The sequence below is a fragment of the Grus americana genome, chromosome 1 (assembly GCF_028858705.1).
Source record: "Grus americana isolate bGruAme1 chromosome 1, bGruAme1.mat, whole genome shotgun sequence".
Taxonomy (NCBI): Eukaryota; Metazoa; Chordata; class Aves; order Gruiformes; family Gruidae; genus Grus; species Grus americana.
This window is the reverse complement of record NC_072852.1, coordinates 67,801,874-67,824,564: the sequence shown is the minus strand read 5'-3', so window position 1 is coordinate 67,824,564 and position 22,691 is coordinate 67,801,874. Positions and strand designations below refer to the sequence as shown.

Below are 22,691 nucleotides of genomic sequence, written 5' to 3'. Positions count from 1 at the left end.
GTTCCAGAGACACCGAACTCGCACAGGCTCTTTGGGACTGGGCACCTCGGGTCTGAGAGGGGAGCGCCTGGCTGCATCTCACCAGAGAGTCCATCTCTCAACGACCACTGCTGAACCGAGCCCGAGCGGTGCTGCTGGACTTCTCCTCAGAAACAAATTTGACAACAATTACCTGTGTCTCTTTGTATGTAAGCAAGGTGCCCACCCTACGGTCTACTACAGTACCTCTCAGGTGACTCTCCAGAAACGTATAACCCATGGTCATAGTTCGCATCAGAAGTTTCAAGGGCTTCACCTTCAGAATGGCAGAGTGAATTAAACCAAACAATCCATGGCAATGCCTATAGCACGGGAAAAATTGCTACATCACCACCACTGGAAATCAAGTGAGAGGACACAGGATGGGAAATTCCTTGCGCTCTCAAAAAAAGGAGGTAGTGAGTGTGCTTGGTACAACACATCTTCACCAGCAAGTATTTTTGTCAAATTAACATACAGCTTTCCATCCCAAATGACTTCCCTGCTTCTGCAGAAGTACTGATTATCTAGCCTTCCAGATGTCCTCAAGCTGCTTCATGGCCACTTTTCGGAGCAAGCGTGTGGAAAATGTAGAACTGTTCCCAAAATGAAGCTAACCGTTTTACAGGAACTGCAGATGTGACTCCTGACATTCCTAACACAAACACTGGTTTCCTTAAAGTGTATTTGGTAAGCAGTCACTTCATTCAAGTCAACCATGCAAAAAAAAAAAAAAAAAAATCCCCAAACACCCAAACCAACACTCTTACCAGAATGATAGCTCTGAAAAATAAAACAAACCAACCAACCAACCACAACCACACCTGCCCAATTGGTCTTTCTTCAGGACTTCTCTATCCATGCTGCTACAGGGAATTTGCAAGACTACTTCACAGCTCTGCCACACGTGCTGCATGCGTGCCCACCCCACAGCAGCTCCGCGCTGCTGGGGCACTGCAGGAGCCAGGGCTGTCGGAGACTCTGGGACGCCACAACAGCCTCCCCGTGATGCATTACAAACTCCGTACTTAATTCGGGTTTAACACTGAGAAGCGGGTGACCATTTCACCAGTTTTGTCCCGCTGATGATTTTACGACTCGGCACTGCGGGAACAGCCTGAACCAGAGACCTGTTTCAAAGCATCAGTATCAGACACCGAGGGCTGGTACAGCCAGCCAGCCCTGGCACAGTTTACGGGATACGTTCAGGATCTTTATCCCACTGTGGGCTGACAGCAATCCAGAGGGTTTTGTGGTTTCTGTTCCTTTGAGCGCTTAAAAAAGGATGCGCTCCGTCTTTTTTAAAACAGCTGATATGTTTCAAAGTTTCCTTTTCATTTCTATCATGAGAACAGAGAAGCGAAGGGTAAAGGCTACCTAAGGAAATACTGTTTCAGAGATAAACCAGTGCAAAATGAACATTGTTCCTAAGATTTCAACAGGGATGACTCTCTACTCCAGGAGGAAAGACACCCCCATTTACTAAAAAAATATGCTGTTATGAGACTAGAGCTTCAAATTACAGAAGTAAAAAAAAAAAAGCAATTTTTTTAATCCCACTAACTTTTTTTTTACCTATTTCTAACCCTAAAACTCTATTAGATTCTTTTTTTTCCTAGACTCTAAGGCATACACTTTTCTCCAGGAGACTGAACCACTGCCAAAACCACACTGCTATCCAAGGATCTTAACGCACTTTGCAAAAACATTAATTAAAACTCACACAAGCAAGAAGAAGGGAGTAAGGTTGGATCTTTTGTTTCACAGCAAGGAAAACACCACTACCAAAAAAAAAAAAAAAAAAAAGGACAAAAAGATTTGACAACATACCAACCACCTCAAAGAAAACACGCTGCAGAGGACGGCATAGAGGTGATGCTGGGAGAGCAGAAAGGTGGCGTAGGAACAGTAAAACCCAGCATTTTATCTCTTGGCAGTGCTTTTACTAGACTGTGCTTCTACTGTGTGATATTAGGTTGGTTGAGATTGAAAACGGAGATTTAAGAGCCAGTTTTCTTAATCCAGGCCCTCCCCTGCTTTCTCACCACACCTACACAATTGCCGCATCCAAATACACCATCCACACCACCTGAAACAAAGCAGTCGTTAATTATCGTATCTCATTATAAGGACGCCTCATCTGTACTTCTTTCAAGATTTATCACAGAGTCGTTATTTCTCTCTGCAGCATGATTTCCCACTCAAGTGTGGGAAAATGAAGGCAATAGCTATTTAAATGCAATTTGCAACATGGTCTGTATGTATTAATTTCTTGCTGTCTCCTGGTAAAATTTTCCTACGTCGGGTACCTAATCCATACATACACATCCATTTGCTTAACACATCTGTGGACAAAAGAAAAGTAGAACTAAAGCAACAACTTAATTTCTACTGACTAGCACACATATATTACTTCATAACACATAAACCCCATTCCATCAAAGTGAACTAAGGTTAGGAAAGCGATTAATATATCCTTACCAGCATGGCAGGGCTAGAAATTAAAATAAAGGGGACTGGTTCACATTGGACATTATTTGCTGGGTTTGTAATTGTCATTTCCCTTAAAAATATGACCAAAAAGCAGACTCTTGGGGAGCGGCAACCGATTGGTAGTTTTGCAGACAAAAAGAACAACCTGAAAAGCTGCGAGTTCAGCAGCAGAACAGCGATGCTTTCCCGAAGGCAGCATTTCAGGGGACATCGCAATTCACCACGCACTGCGGCAGGTGTCTATCGGAAAGGCCGGAACACATCCTGAGCAGAGGTCTTCTCCGTTTGAGCCACCCAGAGCCAGGACAGCACGATGGGCAGGAAGAAGGAGGAAAGCAGAGGAAACAGAGTCGTTTAGGCTCTGTTTCTTCACATAAATAGCTCCATATAAAAGATTTTACTGATCCAGAAAAAACAGAAAACTAAAAAGGAAATCTGAAACCCCTCACGCTTGTATATTTTCAGCTTTTTGGACCCCAGTACATAACTGATACCATGGCTGCTACTCAGGGCAGATAGCATGGCATCCATGCATGAAGCCATCTACTGCCTGACGCCAAGGACACCTCCTCACCACAGAAACATCCAACCTTCACATTAGGTCTAGAGGCTGTACTACAGAGTCTATTTTTGTTACGGAAAAGAATGTTTTCAGATCAAATTTGTGTCTAAAACAAAGGAATTCACCTCCAAAAGCCTGCCAGAGTGAGGGGAAGACAACATTCCTTCCTCTGCTCTCAGGAAATTAAGGTTACCCGACTGCTGGGAGGTGTTAAGAAGCCCCAGTCTCTTCCTGATGCCAATACTGAAAGGTGTCAAATGCCTTCACCTCACACTGCCATCAGAGGATGGTGAGGGAGCAGAGCACCAGATGTCCAAGCTCATGCAGAAAGTTTATTTTGTCTCCTCTGAACCAGAAACACTTCAGACCACTAATATATGCAGCTTCAAGTTATTTCCTCTTTAGCTTTTTTTCCTTTAGCTAAAAAGGAGCTGGTACCATTGCTGAGTGATGGTTGCTTCTTAGTGCAGAGCTAGAGAGCCGTTCCTCCACAGCTGATGGACAGAACAACCCAACCCATAAAGGACTTCCCTCACCCAGCAGCAACCTAAACTACAACCCACTGAAGAGCAGCTACGGTATCGTCTCACATGTCCATAGAGGCCAGCTGTAGCCAAGGAAAGGCCCCAACTTCACCTAGTGTCTGAAGAAAGGTCAGCCAGCCCTGGGGTTGTGCCAGGCACGAGGATGATCATGCCTACACATCTTCCAAGGGAGACAGAGATTATAGAAGTGCACACCCTTCCCCAAGAGATCCAGCAGCCCTTTTAGATTGTCTAGCCAAAAAGGAGCAAGTTGCTCCTGCTCGGTGAAGGCACGCTTTTTACAGGACTTTGTGGATGGAAATCCATAGCAAAGACAGCAAGAGAGACAGGCATCCCTCTGGGAAGTACACTACCAGGAAAGGAAAGACAATCATCCTTTTCTTAAACTAGGATTCATATTATCTTTTTTTACAGGCTACATCATTTTCATACAATCATTCAGACTCTGACACAGTAGGCGAGAAGCACCGCATCAGCAAGGGAAGCCTAGCCACCATGCTCATGAAAAGGGAGCTGAGGTCTCCGAAAGACATATAATGACAACTAACACTTCTGGGAGTCCAGAAGAAAGCAAGACAACAGTTTCTTAACTAACATGACGGGAAAGTGTTGATATTTAACTTTTAGGTCCAGTTTAAGTTTCAGATCTCATTTCACTTAGACTTGTTTTGCACTAGTGTACAACAGGGCATAAGCATGAGCCACTATCCAAAATAATTCAACTTCATTTTTCCTGTTCTCCAGTTCCCAAAATAAAGCAGGAGGTTCTATACCGCTTCATTCTCCTATAAAGGGAGCTTAAACATATTTGGTGGGGACACTGGTGGTATGTTTTTTATTCCACACATTTGCAGTTGCTGATGTTTTTTGTTCTATGCTTTCTCAAAACAGCTGCAAGTTAGAATGAAAAGCATAAGTTTCTGAAGCTGCTGAGAGTTTCATGGCACTTGACCAAGGGAAATAAATAAAAATAAAACCAAGCACGCCAAACATAGCCTTCTCCTTGGCAAAAGCAAAGGCAGCTTCTCCAGAGAGTCTCAGCCGTTGTCACTGCATAAAGCTTGCCTAGACAATGCCAGTAAGAAGGTTATTATATTATTTAGTAACAACCCATGACAATCTTCTGTGTCCCTTCCCCAGGAACACTTACGAAATAAAGAGTTGCTGCTGGATTCTCACACTTTAACACCAGTTTTGTACCTCACTTGACAGTCTCTTTAGTTTTATGTGCCCACACATAAACACACAGGCAGGAAGACAAAAGAGATGAACATATGTTAAAAGAAAACATAACACAAGGGTTAAGTAGCCATAAATTGGCCACGGTGGCATTTAGGCTGGGAAGAGAAAGCTTTCCAGCCAACTTGTCAGACTGTGGAGCAGCCTTCCATGGGAAGTCAGGATTGGATATTAGGAAAACTTTCTTCGCCAAAAGGGTTGTCAAGCACTAGAGCAGGCTGCCCAGGGAAGTGGTTGAGTCACCATCCCTGGAGGTATTTAAAAGATGTGTAGATGTGGTGCTTAGCGACATGGTTTAGTGGTGGACTTGGCAGTGCTAGGTTAACAGTTGGACTTGATGATCTTAGAGGTCTTTTCCAACCAAAATGATTCTATGAAGATGATCCAGCTGGACACATGGCAGCACTGAGCCAGTCTATGAAAGGGATTAGATAACCGGCTGCACATGATAACACAGGACTATGTCTGATGAGCCGAGCAGTCCCTTACCACGTGATGTTCCTTTGACAGAATGTAGGAGATTACTTAAAGAAGTGACCACCTGCAGATTATCTTCTGGATTGTGTTGGCTTGTTTAGGTTACGGGGTTTTTTCTTTTACTGAATCAGAGATTATGCCTCTCTTCTTGCTAAAGCCACAGCAACTCCCATCACAGAAGCTATTTAAGAAAATAAGCATTAACAGATTGGAAAAGGCTTTTAAAATTAATGGTCTAAAATTCACCAAGCCTAGTTTAAGAAGGTGAGAGGAATACCACAGGCAGGCTTAGGGAGCAGGTCAGATCTGCACTGTTAGCCATCCCATTGAACCAAGCTTGCAGGGGCCCGACTCTTGTCATGAGGACGCCAGAGATGTGGAAACCTAACACAGAGCTACAGCGATCCACACCAGCTGTTTGGTTGCAATGACCCAGTAATCATCGTGATTACGTGTCCCAGTTACTGGGGGACTCTGCTAGAGAGATTAGTGAGTCGTGATCGGCACACTAAGCTCTGCTCAAAAAAGCATTAAATGTGAGGACTAAACATTCAAAATAATTTCCTGCTCAAGCACCTCAATGTTTGGGACTCAGAGAGAAGACAAGTCCTAACTGGTGGAGAGCATTACTGCTTCAAGTGGAAAACTAAAGTATTCTTCAAACGGAACTTGGGGGATGACCACGCCATACTGAATTCCCAGGACTCCTGTCTTCCCAGAAGCCTCCTCCGTGTCCTGGCAGAATTACCAGGAGGCCAGTGACACACCAAACCACCACACTAAATCAAAGTCAGTAACCTCAAACTCTGGGCCATGGCAGGGAGGCATCTTTCATGACGATGCAAAACAGCTCCCTTAACTTTGATATGGAAACAGCTCCCTTTTTCAAGCTCTCACATGTGTGTTTTCTTCCTTAGTAGGTTTTTTTAAAGAAGATATTGGACATAAGATCTGCCACCTATTAAAATATAAGCTTTGAAGGTAGAAAACACCTAGAAATTATCTTGGGAATCTTGCTGAACTTTATCATATTTGGAGTCATCATTCTTTCCATACAAGTGTGCACTTCATTACTTGGTAATGGAACAATAATTGCTCTTCAGTTATGCAAGATGCACCTCTAATTTGTAAGGGGTTTCTGAAGAGACGCTTAAAAAAAATGAAATGTGAGAATATGAAACTTGTTATGTAAAAGATAATGGTACCCACAGAGTAGTCTGCCAGCTGGGTCGCAGCCTCAGCTGATATAAAGGAACGATGCTGATGTTCTGTCTTATGTATTCTTAAACACTGAACCTGGAGCTAAATTAGTCATATTACTCTGTGCTTTAATCTGACTAAATCACACAAATGAAGCGTCATCAGCATAGGTCAACACCTGACATCCCTGCTTTCCTGAAAGCTTCCTACTTGCTCCAGGTAAGGGTGCCAGCAATTCACCAGAAGGCATTTTTCCCCTCTGAAATTATACTTCCTGATTATAAAACATACTGAGGGTGAAATAAAGATATCAACCTAGATCTTTTCTTGTTTCTAAAACCAGATTCAATATAAAACCTGCTAGGAACTATATTGTGAGGGATAGTCTTGTGTTAAAAAGGATGATCTAACCAAATTTTCTCCATCCCCTTTTCCCCAACATTACTACTGTGAACAAGGGCTCATTGCAGCATTTTGAAGCGTTTGTACACTCACAGTCCTTCCAGGCAAAATGTCAACTCCAGACTCTGAGCACTCGCATTTGTTAAGGATTGCACGGCAATGCTTGTAAGATCAAGAGCGGCACACCATTCAAATGTCATCTGTGCGTGCAGATGCAGTATCAAGTGCACCTCCTCATATGACTAATTTTCCAATTAAGATTGAAACACTGTTGTGCTAGAAACAACATACATATGGGAAGATCTCGTTCTTGTCCCATCGGGATTTATTATCAAAGATCACTAATTTTAATCTACTTGTTTTTACTCAGCAAAGTACTGACTTTTACAACATGTAAATGTTGCACTGCAAAAATTAACTGTATTTTACTGTTTTGAAACAGGTTAGCATGACGTCCACAGGAAAAAAAAAAATAATAAAACCAAGAAGACTGGCAAATGCTTACAAAGCTTGCTTCACCTAATCTGATCTCCATACCATTGCAGACATATTATTAGCAGGACCCAAGCTACCTAACCTGAGACTCGTTCAGATCCAAGTACATAAACTGCATCACAACAGCGACTGCTGGGTAGACGTACCCGGAGGAAGCCCAGCCTTTCAGTCTGTCTGGAAGAACGATAAAACAACTATCACAGGCTGCAAAAGTTTCAGCTAGGAGAGCCCTGTTTAATCTAGTGGAAAAAGACATAATGAGATGTAGTGTTTGGGAGCTGAAATTAGATAAATCAGCCTAGAAATAGGCACACATTTTTAACAGCGAGAATAGCATACCGCTGCAACCATTCACCTAAGGATACCTCAAACACTCCATCACATCAAGCCTTTAACGTCAGGGCTGCGCTGCCTCACTGACAGATGTGCGACACAGCTCAAAGAGAAATGCAGGCTTCACGCAGTAATTCTTAAACAAAGTTCTGTCTCTTGCACCATGCTCCAGCTCAGATTAAATGATCATAAACGGTCCCTCTTGAGCTTAAAATTTTACCATGACATTCCTAGTCATGGTAAAAACATCTTCAAGGAGTTGCAGCTCTGCGCGACCCCAAGAGATCACAAACCACATGACAGTTTTGCAGCAATAGCCCACGTCATTTCCATCTCGTACAAACTCTCCGAGGGCCAGGGACAGAGCCGGGCTGGACAGCTGGCATTCAGGTACCACGTTTAGTCCCTCGCTTCTGGGTTGGCAGCAGCTGAAAGAACTGTGAAAAACTGCCATATACCTTGATGAAACAGCTTCCCTCCAAAGCGTCGGCTGCCTGACAGTGTCAGGGACTTTGAAAAAGAAAGAAAGAAAAACGAGTCTAATTCACGTTTCCCAGTGGAAAGTTGCTACAGTCTGGTCTTTATCAAAATGGCACAGCAGGAACGACAAAAAATTCCCTCCTCCCCAAATAACTAAGCAATTTTAAAATAGTTAATCCTGGAAACACTCTCAAAAGACTAGCCTGGCTCAACAAACTTTAAAGATGATCATTTTTAATTTAATTTAAAGTTGAACATCCTTGTGTAATAATGGCAGAGATGAAGGACTATTAGGGAATAATCTTGTTTACGGATCAGTGAACTCAGAAAATTGCCAAGGCACTGTGAAACATATTCCTTATTCACACCTCATAATTAACTGAATGCTCTGCGGAGACAGGATGCTGCAATATTAAAGTCATCTTAGTTATTAGAAAGCTGCTTATTTGGGCCAGGATGCCACTGGGGGTGGTCTTACTTGATTCCAGCATTTCCAAACTCCGGGAGAAAGCACCTTCAATCCATCCAAACGGGAGACTCCCGAAGCGTAACGGAGGGCAGAGAAAGCCTTTGGTCTCCAACAGCAGCATGGCTTGAGCAGAAGGAAAAACACCTCCCTCCTTCCCTAATGCCATCTGGGAGCATTTCTCTTTTAAAGGCAATTGAAAGAAGAAAATACAGTTCTCTCAATTAATTCACATTGAAAGGCACTTTTGATGGAGTCAAGAGGCCAAATCAGATCAAAGTAAATAATGCAACAAATACTGACATGAAAGCCCTGGGACAGCAGCTGTCATGGCTTGCACTGTCTAGATCTTCGTACTTAAAAACAAGAAATGCTGAAGCTTTCGGCTTGTAGGAGAGGGGAGGGGGATGGGGGCTCTATCTTTTCAGCAAATTTTAAGAGAGAAATTGTCAATTTACTGGCAAAAATAGGAAGACTTGTGCTGAGGTAGATCTCCTTAAGATTTGGGAAATCCTGGATTAAGCCTCTGCTTTATGTCAGATTTTGTTTATGAATTCAGGCAACTACTGGGAATTTCTGCACTTTGGTTTAGAGGGGTAAGACCTCTCCCTCACTGATGGAGCATAAACACTTGGATGGAGGGGACACACACGCCGCGGGTCCCAGGCAGCTAACACACCAGCTGCAGCCCCTTCGCACTGTAACCACGCTGCAGAGGAGAAGAGAAAACTGCTGAAGCCGAGAAAAAGCAATGAGAAGGACTCGGTTTCATGACTGGGTGTCTGAGGAAGCCCACGAGCTTTGCCCAAGCCAGGTTACCTGGAGTTATTACTCACCCCCCACACAGCAGTTAAGAAAGGGAGGAGATATTGTAAACCCCTATCTAATAAACCAAGGTCCAGATACAGCAGATACGGGGTTTGATGGTGTCCTCTCTGGCCCCGAAATCAGCCTGGCCCATCTTAGCTGAGTTCAGCATCTTGCTCCAGCCCTTCCTCTGTAATGGGGAACAGGCCAGGCAGTCGCAAGACGCTCTTCAGCCAAAGCGAGAGCACACAATTCAAAACACGCTAATAAAAGATAGATTTTCCATTCAGGTTTTTACTGTACATCTCAATTACCTACACAGACTGCAGTCAGAACAAAAGAATAATATTTTTTAAAGGGTGGTACCATAAATCAGCACAGAAAAATGCAACTTTTGAATAGCACATTTAGAACAGAAACAACAAGCTAACTGAATAAAAATCCAAGGCGTCCCTGCGCCTGGAGCACTGCATGTTATTCTGAGATCTCCCCTTCCTTTGCCCAGTTTTCAAAGTACCTAATAGAGATTGAAGAGGTACAGGAAAGGGTAACAAGGCTCATCAGACACATGGAATGGCTTTCATGAGGAGATATTCAACAGAACAAGGCTCTCCACCCTGAAAAGGGAATACATATAAAGATACTATAAAATTATGAAGGGCTTAGGGAAGTGAACCAGAAAAATTACTTTCTGATTCTTATCATACAAAGTCAAAGGGCTCCCAATGAAATTATCGGTTTTCAAGCAAAGTGAAAGACTTCTTCCCTCGGTGTGTAATTAAATCACAGAACTCATTGCGATAAGATGTCGTCAAAGTTGGAGGAAAGGTTCTAAAAAGGGAATTAGGCAACTCCATGGAGGACAGGTCCATGAAGAGTCTTAAACACAGCGCTCCAGATAAAGCTTCCAGATCCATAGACTCTAAATCACTGACTGGCATACATTCAGCATGCACAGAGAGGAAAGATAAGCCTGTACTGGCCCCACTCCCATTCTTTTCTTCTCTGTAATGACCACAGTCAGGAAACAGATACTAGAGCTAGATGGCCCACTGGTTTGATACGGTGTACCCACAATGTTCTTCTATTACATTGATATACTGATATGAGTTCAATAGACAAATCCTACTATAAAGTAAAAAGAGTTCTTTTTTTTTTTCCCTGAAGAAATATCATGCAAAAATTCCTATGCTCCTATTCATGCATAGCATTAGACCAAATGCCTGAATAAATGCCTTCTGGGTGGAAAGTTATCCGTCATCTCCAGAAGTTTATATGGGCAATGAATGAAAGAATTTGGTTTTCCATATTGAGTAATTCCATATTGAGTAATTCCACAATGGAGATACCGTTTGGGATTGTAAGCAGGGTCAGGATAGTGAATCCACAGTATGTCAGCCAAGATCAGCAAAGGAATGCTGATCTGTAATGGAGAGACTGAAAAGACTGGCATTAGCAGCTATTTAGATCACAGACCAGGTGACAGCTTTCTAAAGATGAAAATTCCTGATGCTCATACCAAAAAATGTTTGTATACTAAGCAATTCATCTTCTGAAACAAATGTGTGACATAATTAACACTGGAGAGAAGGGGGAAAGAAGAGAAAGAACAACAACAACTGAATTGAGCTTACTACCAAAATACAAAAGAAACATCTCTGCTTCACTTACGGCTAACTCACAGGCACAGCAGTGATACAAGCTGCTGTCATGAGATTAGGCAGAGATTACAGTAAAAGCAATTAAATCAAGCAATGTCAAAATACTGCAAGAGAACGGAAGGCCATCATTTTTCAGCAGCTTTGTCTCTGCAGAAATTCCTAGCACGATCTTGCAAGAACGATCCGTGTAACAGCATTGTATGATCGGATTAAACTGCATTTTATGGGAGGGAAATAAACATAACCTTCCCTCTCCTTTCCACCCCTGACTGATAATTACTCTTTCCCTGAACTTTATTTTGATCAATAAAGTCCTCGTCTCCATGGAAAACAGAGAATAGACAGGTTTTTTCCTTCTAATTTTCCTCTTCTAAAATGAATGGCCAGCAGGTTTGTTGGCATCTTTCACGGGTCAAAAGGAACTGTATTTTATTCCATACTTTCTGTACTAGTACAGCCAAAGTGCAGCCATAGTTAGTTTCAAAGTACAAATTTTACGCTTAATATTTCCTTGCTCTGCAGCTGATTTGCAAAACCAAGGATCCATAGCTCACAAAAGGAGAGACCTGAGCAGACTTTCAGCCCCCAGCCTGAACAGCAGACCTACAGCAAACACACTGCCAACCAAAGCTTTAAACAGAGGGAACAACTGCATTACCCACACGGCAAAAGAACGATACTTTCTGAAGACAACCAAACCTAACTTTAAGAAAGGAGGTTAAAAAAAATAAAATAAAATAAAATAACAACCACTACATATTGCAGTGGAAGATTTTCATTTAAGCCATTCCATGATCAGTTGTGGCAGGTAATGAGAATTCATAAGGCAAAGCAGAGCGTCGCCAGATGCTGTGAGACCCGCCAGACCTGGAAAGCAAACACCCGATAGCAGCGTTCCAACAGCCCAAGTGCAAACCTTGTCTTTAAAGGCTCACTTCAGCCAGTATCCCAATTTCAGTACGGATGTTTGGGAATGTGGAATGCATTTACAAGAGTCCCTCATGTGCTGCAGCTTCCTGGACATTCACATTCTGGAAATTGCTTAAAATAGCAGCAACAAAAAAATCTGCATTTCAAAGATCTGCAGTTGGGAGAGAAGTGTGCATTCCAGCATTTCCAAGCCAAGTAGAAGATTAAGGTTTCTAATGCACTAGTTGGAAAAGGATATTGGGATAACCGAATTAGAAATGTGAAAGTGGATTTACTACTCCTCTTCTTTAGATTAAGTTGAAGATTAAGTTACTAGTCAGGGAAAGATGTACTCATCTTGGAAACCATACAGGGAGGATGGGAGAAGCATTAGACATGCTAACAGATCTTGTCTTTTTAAACCAAATATTAAATCTCAACAGCTACTTCACATTAAAAAAAAATAAATCTTAAAGCTGGAACCATCCACCTAAAGTTGTATTTGATGAGATTGGCATCGTCATGGTTTTGAGCAAACGATTGCTTGTATCAGCTTGTGAAAACCTAAAGCCACATAACTTAGTCCTGAGAGTCTGCTGCCCTTCACTTAATACATGCTGTGATTACCAGGTTCACAGAAGAGACACAGACCAGGTCAGAAAGCATCAGTCATTAATGAGGGAGGTAGTTACAGCCAAATCCTTCACTCCTGAGAACAGCCTAAAAGTTTCCGCTAGATGTCCAAAAATGTGCCTGGAGGTCAAACATGTAAGAGAGAAACTGTTCAATTAGATTAGCTCTGGGGAAATACCTGCAGTAATCTGGGCATCATCTGTCTTCAGGTGTTGTGGGTTTTGGTGGTGGGGTTTTTTGGTTTTTGTGGGTTTTGTTTTTTTTTTTTAAATTTCCTGGGTGACTGAAATACCATTGTGTGTCAAACTAACCCAGATTTACTGCAAGGAGAATGACCTGGCAAGCCATTAAGGTTTTTCTGTTTCTCAGCCGCTGTTAATTCCTTGACACTGGTTTACAGGGCTTTCAGAGAAAGCCAAGGAACACGGGCACGCTGCTATTTCAAATGCTAGTTTAATGAGACTGCCATGAACTGTGAATAGAAAGGCAGTCCCGTGAAGTAAAGGGAACGAACAGAGTCTCCTGTGAGTCAGCTCTGGGACACCCAGACTGCACCTACGAATTAGGGTTTTCCAATTAGCAACACAGGGCACAGAAGAGGCAGACATAAAATGAAGTGACTGCAACTGCAGGGCTGAAACGCAACTCCCATTAACGAGACCAAAAAAGCCCGCTTCTTCTGCGCATGAATGAATAAGCGATCAGCATCTTTCACAAGATGGGAAAAAACAAAACCCACCAAAAAACCCTCCCAAAACTCAGCCATTAACTTTTCCTCCTGATTGTTTTGCGCAGTGTGGTTCATTGTCCCAGGCACAGTTTACACTTATGAATTCACAAAAATGGATTTTCGTGGATTAAATAAAAGTCTAAGGGATCTTTAAAAGGCTAAAGGCTTCCCTAAAAAAATAAAACAGCTAAAACATCTAAGGAAAATAACATCTGACTCACTCTTGTCCCTTTTTTTCTGACATTTAATGTCCATGAAGCCAAACTACTTAAGTTTATTTGCTGTTTACTGAAATAAACAGGGCCTCTTGATTCTGCCACACGTTAGTAGTCCAGGGGATATTATTTACTTTCCACTTCCTTCTTAAAAGGATTTAAAAAGAGGGAGAGGTGTTTTTCTGTACTGCAAGACAAAAAACACCATCCAGAACAGCAGCTAAAACGATCCAATGAAGGAAGTCAAATTTAAACCCGAGCCTCTTCTATTCTGCCAACCGGGGGCACAAGCGCCTGCTTTGCCATACACAAATAAGCCAACAGCGCAAGCAACCGCGGCTCTGCGCCACTCCGAGCACCAGAGCAGAGCAGGCTCCTGGCTTTTGCCTGGCTCTCCGTGCTCCCTCCTCCTCCTCCTCAAACCCAGGCAGCAAGGACAGGGAAAGCTCCCGAGTTCGGTACAGGGCGGAGGAAAGTCGAAACCACAAAGCTGGAGCAAAGAGAAAACCGGGCTTTGCGGCCCGTGGAGCAGAAACGCACGCAGAGGGGAGCAAAGAGACAGCGAGTGCTGACAGCTGGGGTCCGAGAGGAAAACCCCAGAGGGACCTGCACCCCAGCAGGAGACCGAACCTGCAAGGTCGGAGGAGCAGGGAGCCCATGGAGGATGCGATACGTGGTACAAGGACATAAGTGGGGTCCCTTGAACTGGCTGGGCAAGGACTTTGGGGCCAGGAGTATGGGAAGGACCCAGGGAGGGGGAGTTTATCACAGCAGCTTTTGAGGAAAGCAACAAGAGGCAAAAGGCAAAGTCTGAGGAGCAAAGATTGGAAGTAATTAAATGACTAAGGAGAAGCAAGCAAGAGAGAAGAGATGAGGGCAGGCTGGAGTGGACGGGGCAGGACAACAAACTGGGGAGAAAGGAAAGAAGGGGCTGCCAGAAGAAGCTACACATGCCGGGGTTTCTTCCTCTCCAAGTCTGGAGGGGAACATCATGCCATTGTGCCTCCTCTGCCAGCAAGTATCTAAGGGGAACAGTCCCCCATCTCCTAATACTGACTCCTACAGAGCACAATCTGCTGCTGCCACCAGCTAGTCCGCTCGCTCAAGCGGCAGATGTCGATAAGGTGGATCCAAAGGTTTCAATCCAACTGTTCACACCCCTGTGGCTCCCTACTGCAAAAATTTCTGGCTATTCACATTCCTTGTTTGGAAAAGCAAGGAAATTACACACCCGGAAACTATGCCAAAAGTACTTTAAAAGATTACAGACTGAAGCAACAAACTGTGAGGAAATACCGGCACTTGGTAGTTTGTCTCGGAGCAGGACTTGAATAACATGAAGTAAATAGGGTATGGGGCCATGTTCTGAACAAGGAAGAAATAAAATATTGAATAGTTGCTCATTAAGTGAGCACTCTCCATTCTGGGCACTGAATGGAGCAGGGATGACGCAGAAAAAATGGTATGTGACAGTGTAATTACAGACTTATAATATAAACACACAACGGGGCCAAAATTAAATCAGGTCTTTCTTACCTGGTGACTGCATAATTTTGCAACCCTAATGATGTCTAAACATGTCTTTTTGTGTGTGCATGCAACATTAGTCACCACCATACAAAAGCAGTGCTGTTTTTAAATAAACTGTAGTTAGCAAGCAATGAGTTCAGTTACTTGTATCGAAATAGCACTTGCAGATTTGAAAGATTAAGACACACAATGCCACAAGCACGCATGAGAGATAGTCCTTGGCTGCTTTTCTTCTTTTCTCTTTTTAGTCTTAAAACAACAACCATGCCGCACAAACGGAGGTAGAAAGGAAGCGTGCATTACTGTGCCTCATCTTCCAGCTTGTGCCCTGGGAACAGAGAGATGTAATTATTTTCCCAAGATTACACAAGGGTTCTCTGGAAGACAGTCACAGGCCAGAGCGCATAAATCCTTGGCTGAATCCAAGGCTTTTGGCACAGTGGCATCCACCTCTTATGTGTTTCTAGACTCTAGCAGAGCCTTCTGGTGGCCTCAGGTCCCATCTGATCATGACCATAAATATCATCACTGACTGCAGGCAAAGGAGAAGATTCATGTATTATTGCTAGTGAACATTTCCTAAAAAGACAGGAGACTGCCACAGCAGTAGCTCGAGCTATTGCTCAGACTCACAATGGAAAAATGGTCCAAAAGAACAGAGTTCAGAGAAGAGTAAATCACAGGCCAAATCCACCTCTGCAATATACCTCCCCAAAGGGGGCTGAACTTCATTCGTAACTTAACCGTACTAAATAGCAATGGCAGAGCCTTAGCAAACCTGCTGCAATTAAAAAACAGCTTGCAACACCATAGAAGCATCCCACAGTTACCAGGATAACAGTAACACTTACCTAATTTATCATCTTTCAGCACACATTGTGCCTTCCTAGGCCTTGGGACTCAGGGTTCTACTTGTGTTTTGGGGTGAAATCATGTCATCCTATTCTCAGTTCAATTTTAAACATCAATTCCCCCCCAAAAAAATCAGCCTACAGCCAGCACTTCCTTTTCTCTCCTTTCCCACGGAGGCAATCCAACACTGACTTTTGCTCAGAGCATCACAGACTAGGAGCTTGCTCCTTTATTTTCAAAATCTCACAAATCTCAGGAGATCACCAGTGAGAGAGAAACGAAGAGAAAAGCCCAGGCTGGCTCCACTGCTTAATGCTCCAGGTTACTCATTTTGCTTTCCTAGAGAAGAAAAATAATTTTGACTGCCAGACTCCCAGACCTTTTTCACCACAGGCTCAATCCCAAACCAGGCCACTGTCCTGGAATTTCTCCAGCAACGGTGTGGTGTTTGCAAAGGCGAGGACCTTTTAGGCCAGCGTCAAGTATCCAGGTTTTTCTTTTGTTGTATGTTTGCTCCTGACCTAAATAACACATTAATAAAAGTTACCTTAGTGTTTTCTCAGAGGCATGCAGTGCTTTTTACTACCGTGCTTTGTGTATGAACGCAACCACCACTGACCTTCAGGGTGCATGAGTGCAACTGGGTAAAAACTTGACTAAAGTTTAAGAAAGTTGTACCAAATCTAATAGAAAATGCCTTCTCCGCACTTCTATAACCCAGGCAGTTTCATATTCTGAGCCATGCCTTGTTTTAAAAACTCCCTCTAACAAATTCAAGAGAAGGTAAAGTTTGCACGCATGAAATTCCGTATCTGGAAAATCGGTCACACTGTTCTGCCTGTATCAGTTATAAATCTAGGAAGTAGCATTACACCGTGTGGCAAGGAGAAGCATTAGAAACGCAGCTGAGACTTCTGCTTTAACATGAAATTCTTGTTCAAAAAGCAGAAATGTGCTGTACTGTCAAATTACTAAAAAAAAAAAAAAAAAAAAAAAAAAAAAGAATCATTGCTACACAAGAATTGGAAATAGAAGCACCCAGTGAGGAAAAGCCAAAGCAACACTAAGCAATTGCTACATAGTCACACATTATGTGTGCCAACACTTTTCCCCCTTTTCCCTCCGCTCTTCCTTCATGTTGGAGGACAGCATCCGTTTCAGCTCAAACACTGACCGTGCATGCTGCGTGAGGAAACCGGGAAGATACGTTATGACCTCAACATACTTTTCCTCATAGTATATCAGTCTTTGGGCCAGCGCAGCCATCCCTGGAATGCACCACGTTCTGCAGAGCGTTTCTATTTTCCTTCCCTTGCTACTGCAAAAGGAAACAACATTGCTGCTGGTTTAGTCATCAGATCACGTTTATCCCTGCTATAGCCTTAAGGATTTAATTGCATTTTGGATCAAGGGGGTTTTGCGCCTGGATCCCACAGTGCTAACAACTAGTGAGCTCACTCGCTGTCTTTTGCACATACCCAGAGATTTAAAGTGATGCTGTTAGGCACAGCTCCAAATACACCTGCTTCTTCTCTCAGCCTGTCACTTGGGGGGGAAAAAAAAAAACCACCCACAAAAAACCAAACAACCAACCCACAAAAAACAACAACAAAACCATCACCACCCACAAAGAACTAATGTAACAGTTCATGTACACGGAGAAAGGCAGCATTGAACACCGGTCTATTGTCCATTCTAAGGGAAGAGTCTCACCAGCTAAATCACCAAGAGCAGAGGCAATGAAATATTAGTGCGTTATCAACGTTATTCTCATCCCAAATCCAAACCACAGCACTATAACAGCTGCTAGTAAGAAAGTTTAACGCTATCCCAGCTGAAACCAGGACACCTAGTTACCTTGTTTCAGTAGTATTTGCCAGCATCCCCCAAAATTGCTATAAATTGCGTTGATAAAACCTACAATTTCATCCAGACTAACTCATTCCTTACTCCTGAAGGCACCCAGGACTGCAACCCACTATTCACTGGATAGCTGAAGATAAGAGCAAGGGACAATAAAGAACAGACATGTCTCTGCACTAAGAATTTACATAACTAGCTCCAGTTATTGCTAATTAGACCAATTCCCTTAACTCCACCATTACATTTTCCTGCATTTTTCAGTTAGCTCTAGTAGCAAGGTACATAATAAATTATTATTAAATAGAAACCTAATTGATCACATTACAAGTACTTAAAAGTACAAATTAAGCAGCGCACAACTATTTTATTCTAATTATGACCTTACCACTGGTGCACTAGATAAGGTACCTGCAGCTACTTCACTATGCCCAATCTGTCCTGCAACTTCAGAGTTTTCGGAATATTTAAAATCCTTCTCCCTCCCTTTTACTATGGAAGAGACCTACGTGAGTCAGAGAAACATCTATTACAGAGGAGAAATTGTGTAATTAATTTTGTATATTTGACAGCAACCTCAATTTTTTTCTTCTTTTTTTTTTAGCTATAGCAAGGATTTTTTTTTTTTTAAAGATGGATTATATTTTAATAGAGTAATTGCCTTGAGTGCTTCCTACTTCATAGCATATAATATGCCAATAGCACTAGAGAAAGAACGTGTACGGAAAGTATTTCAACTATTTTAATCTGTCCTGTGAGAGGAGTCAGCAAACAGAAGTAAGAAGACGACTTCAGTCATACAAACAAGTAGTGGTCCACAGACCTCCAGGTGATGTGGATGTCATTTTTAGAGTCAGTGAGCTGCAATACATTTCATCTTGCTGTTCCATACTACTGCAAGCACGCTCCATGTGGTTGAGAATTGAGAAGATCTCTTGAAATTACAAATGCTGCAGCAGCACGTTTATTTTTCATAGTGACTAGCAAACTTTGACATTAGACAAGCAGGCACTGGTCAAATTGTCCAGGCTCTATGAGGCTGTCATTCCATACAACAATAATCCAGCTTTATCCTGCCTTCAGAGGAAACAAATTCAAAACAAGGGAAAAAAACTAGCTATGAAGGTCGCCAGCAGTTTTAAAGATGTTTCTTTTAAAGTAGCATCCATTAACCCATCCCAGGCTTTCTCCCAAAGGTTTTGGGCACAATTCTCTCACAGGTATGCAGCAGCAGGCTTCCCTCTCAGCCACTGGGACCAAGCCAGCTCTGCTTTGGGCACCCCACAGCAAGCCATCGCACCACAGGTTTGTTGCAGGGGTGTTGCACACAGTCAGTCACTTGAGAAGAGAAGCTGAGCGGCTTACACCGTGAGAGCCCCTTTTTAAAAATAAAGTAGCTGTGTACATCCAGAGCTTGATCTGCCACATGCAGAAATCCTTTACCACACTTGAAGAGGCAGCTGCTGAAAAGCAAATGCCAGTTGGCAATGTGTACGAGTTCCCTCTGAAGCCATCTCACGTGCGTAGTCTCTCCAACACAACTTCTGCAGCCTCTCCTGAAGAGGCTGGAAAACCAGAGGCTGTAAGAAAGGGATGTTCCCAAAAGCGGGGGCAGAGGGGGGGTGTCTGGAAAAAGTATAAAGCAAAGGAGGCGGGGAAAAGGAACAGTAGGAGGAAAGAAAGAAACAAGGGCGAAGAAGATGGAGCAAGACAGGAGACATATTTTATATTGATACCCTCCACCATAGTACCCATCAGGGAAAACAGGAACAAATACAAATATCAAAGAGAACAAAAGCATTGAAAGAAACCTTGGCAAAGGCTGGGAACAGCAGCTGCACCAGTGTCTGCGCTCAGGTTACTCCTCCCCACCAGGTCCCAAGCTTTAGAGGCAAGATGTTAAACAAGGCTTTTGGACAGACCATTCTAGCCTGGCATATCAGAAGGAACCAGGGTCACCCACACTCTCTAGTTGATCTACTTATTTGGGGATACAGGAGAAGAAATAATTTCAAATGAACAATTTCTGGCCATTGGGAACAGCTTCTGAAGAGCCTCCATGCCAGAGCAGCTACCACTTACCCACTCTGAAAAGCCTTGACTTCCTCACCATTTTTGTGTCACAGGTTCCCACACAGAGAGGCAACGTGACTCAACCCACTCCCCTCCTTGCTAAAAAACAAACTGCAAACATCCCCAGGTCAGATCAATCAGATAAAACACCTGCAGAGCAGAAGCTCTCAAGTGGGTTGAGCCATTGAAGTTACAGGTAGAGGAAACAGAGTCTGTGATCTGAGAAGTTACAGATCTCATGTAACGCCTCTATGCCATCAATATTGATGCAGCAAGAAGATTATTTGGAAAAAAAAAAAACAAAACCAAACCCAAAACCAACAACAAACAAACAGCTCATACTGCACTGATTAATGAGGGGTGTTATATGGGAATAAAACACTCCCTTTCCCAGGTTTCAGGAGTGCTGCATGGGGCCCATTCAGGTGCCAACCATTAAATGATCAGAGAACTGCAGCAGGTAATTCCTGATCTATTTAAAGAACAAACCACTTTCTCCAAGGAATAAGTAGTGTGGGACAATTCATTATTACAGGTCTCCAAATTAAAATTGTACTGTGAGTGTTTTGTAGTTAAAACCAGAAGTCAGCAACAAAGGGCAAGCTGGGCAAGGGCTATCAGGGAGATTGCACAAAGGTCAACGTTAAAAGAAAAGAAAAGAAAAGAAAACAAACAAACAAACAAAAACCCACCCCACACTCTGGCACAGATCCATGGGGTGGCTGCTGAGTCACACCCCCTTAAACGCTCTTACTGACTCAGTGCTGTTCCACAGGAATAAGGGCACCAAGCGCTGGTCTCGTGCCACAGCATGGCCCTGGAGTCCTTCCTTCCCCAGGCAACGTGCCGAGAACCGCTGGACACGACCAGTGAAAATCCTTCTGTTACTGCCTGAGCCCGGCTCTCACCGTTATACGCACATTCTTAGGCATAAAGGCATCACCTCTACTTTCATATATATATATATATATATATACACACACACGTAAATATGCACACACACATCTACATGTATGTACACTGACATGCAGAAATTATACCTACAAACGTGTATATATAGATATATAGCAATATCACATAATACACTGCTCACACTGCACTCTTCTCATTTCAGGCATTGTATACGTGCACATATTCCCCTCTTCATGTTCAAACTAGCGTTACAATTTTGGCTTTCTCCATGGAGAAGCTGGGAAGGAGAGCATTGCGTACCAATATCATACTAGGATAGAAAGTCTCAGGACATGGACAGTCCTTAGATATTCTAGCAGAAGAAATGCACTTTTCAGTTCCTTCCTCTTTCTCCCCTTAACCCTCCTTCCACCTTTCTCCTCTCTTCCCTCTCCAGTAGCGTAAGAAAAATCACAGCACATTTCAGAATAAAAATGGCTAAAACAAAAGTGAATGACTTGGCATTTTAAGGTAGGATCAGCTGCAAACTAAACCACAACGGAGCGGCAGGTAGCCAGCAGTACCTCCGAATGGCCCACATGGCTTTGCTGGGCACAGAAAGGCCACCGCTCCGCTGCTCCTCGGGTGATGCCGGGTGGCAGGAGCTCCAGGTGCCCCGGTGAGCAAAGCGATGCTTCCCGTTCTCCCGGCCGGCCGGAGGGACCTGCAGCGAGGCAGAGGGAGAAGCCGCGGGCTGCCGGGCAGGTCTGTGGCCGATGCCCCCATTTCTCCTGATTACGCATGCAGAGAAAAGGGGAAAACGAGGGGAAAGGGGAAAGAAAAAGATTTAAGGATTTTTCTTTTTCACTTTTCCTTATCAAAAGGTTGAACATTATGAAAACAGCACAACATGGCATCTAACTACAACAGACGACATTTTATTTAATCCAAAACACAAAGTCTTTGCATGCTGGGAGGACAGGATTTATTAGTTCCTAAATAGACCTAGAGAAAGAGACCCAAGAGCAACAGAAGATGAGCACTCCTGTATCACACTGTTCTCTGGACCTCTGGTAAGATGAGAAGCACTGTGAGGAAGAACATGGTGCCATTTCTAATTTTTTGCTGCAGAAAATAATTGGTGTTCTGCCTCGTTTACACAGAAAACAAATCTCTACAGGTTGGAGGAAGGAGCAGGAGGAGATGTCTTTCAGCAGCATGTAGAAGGCTGCTGGTTTCCTGCTGCCCCCTAAAACAATCAAATACAGTCATAAAATCCTGAGCACCACAAACAGACAGAAGAGCGCACAATACATGCAACCAGAGCAAATATTAAAACACAGCACATCTGGACTACAGAGCTTCATTCCTGCAACCTAAATAACTGCCACATCTGGGCAAGTGGATGCCACTGAAGCAAAGAAATAACTTGAAGAGGCCATTGGAATGTGAACCTAAGGCAGGAGGGAGGGCACAGATTTTCCCTTGATTAATTAACATTTGTGATACCTTTAGCTAGACAGCTCCTGGAACACGCCAGGCAGACTGTAAACACAAGCGTTAGCAAGCGTGCCAGCTCTCAGTCCCCAGTATACTCCTCGCTGGCTACTTGCCCACCAGTTACACCACTATGAATTACTTATCCAGTCAAAGCAGGAGAAATCCTCTGCAGATCCATCGTACCTACCCTCTGATTGTGACTGCTGTTAGAGGGGCCAGAGGGAGGGCAGGTGGCACCTGAAACGTGGTCCATCCCCACTTAGCACCTAGTGGAAGGGCTGAGATGGGAGGGAAGCCAGGATGCTCCTGAGAAAGGGGAG

At 43.3% G+C, this 22,691-nt stretch overlaps 1 protein-coding gene across 1 annotated transcript in view; it reads right to left on the bottom strand.

Annotated features, from left to right (window-relative positions):
* TMTC1 (transmembrane O-mannosyltransferase targeting cadherins 1) overlaps positions 1–22,691 on the bottom strand; it is a 149,021-nt gene that overhangs the window by 109,358 nt on the left and 16,972 nt on the right. Inside the window, exon 5 of the mRNA XM_054840856.1 lies at positions 21,456–21,662. Coding sequence (XP_054696831.1) covers positions 21,456–21,662 — 207 coding nt within the window. The remainder of the gene's footprint in view (positions 1–21,455; positions 21,663–22,691) is intronic.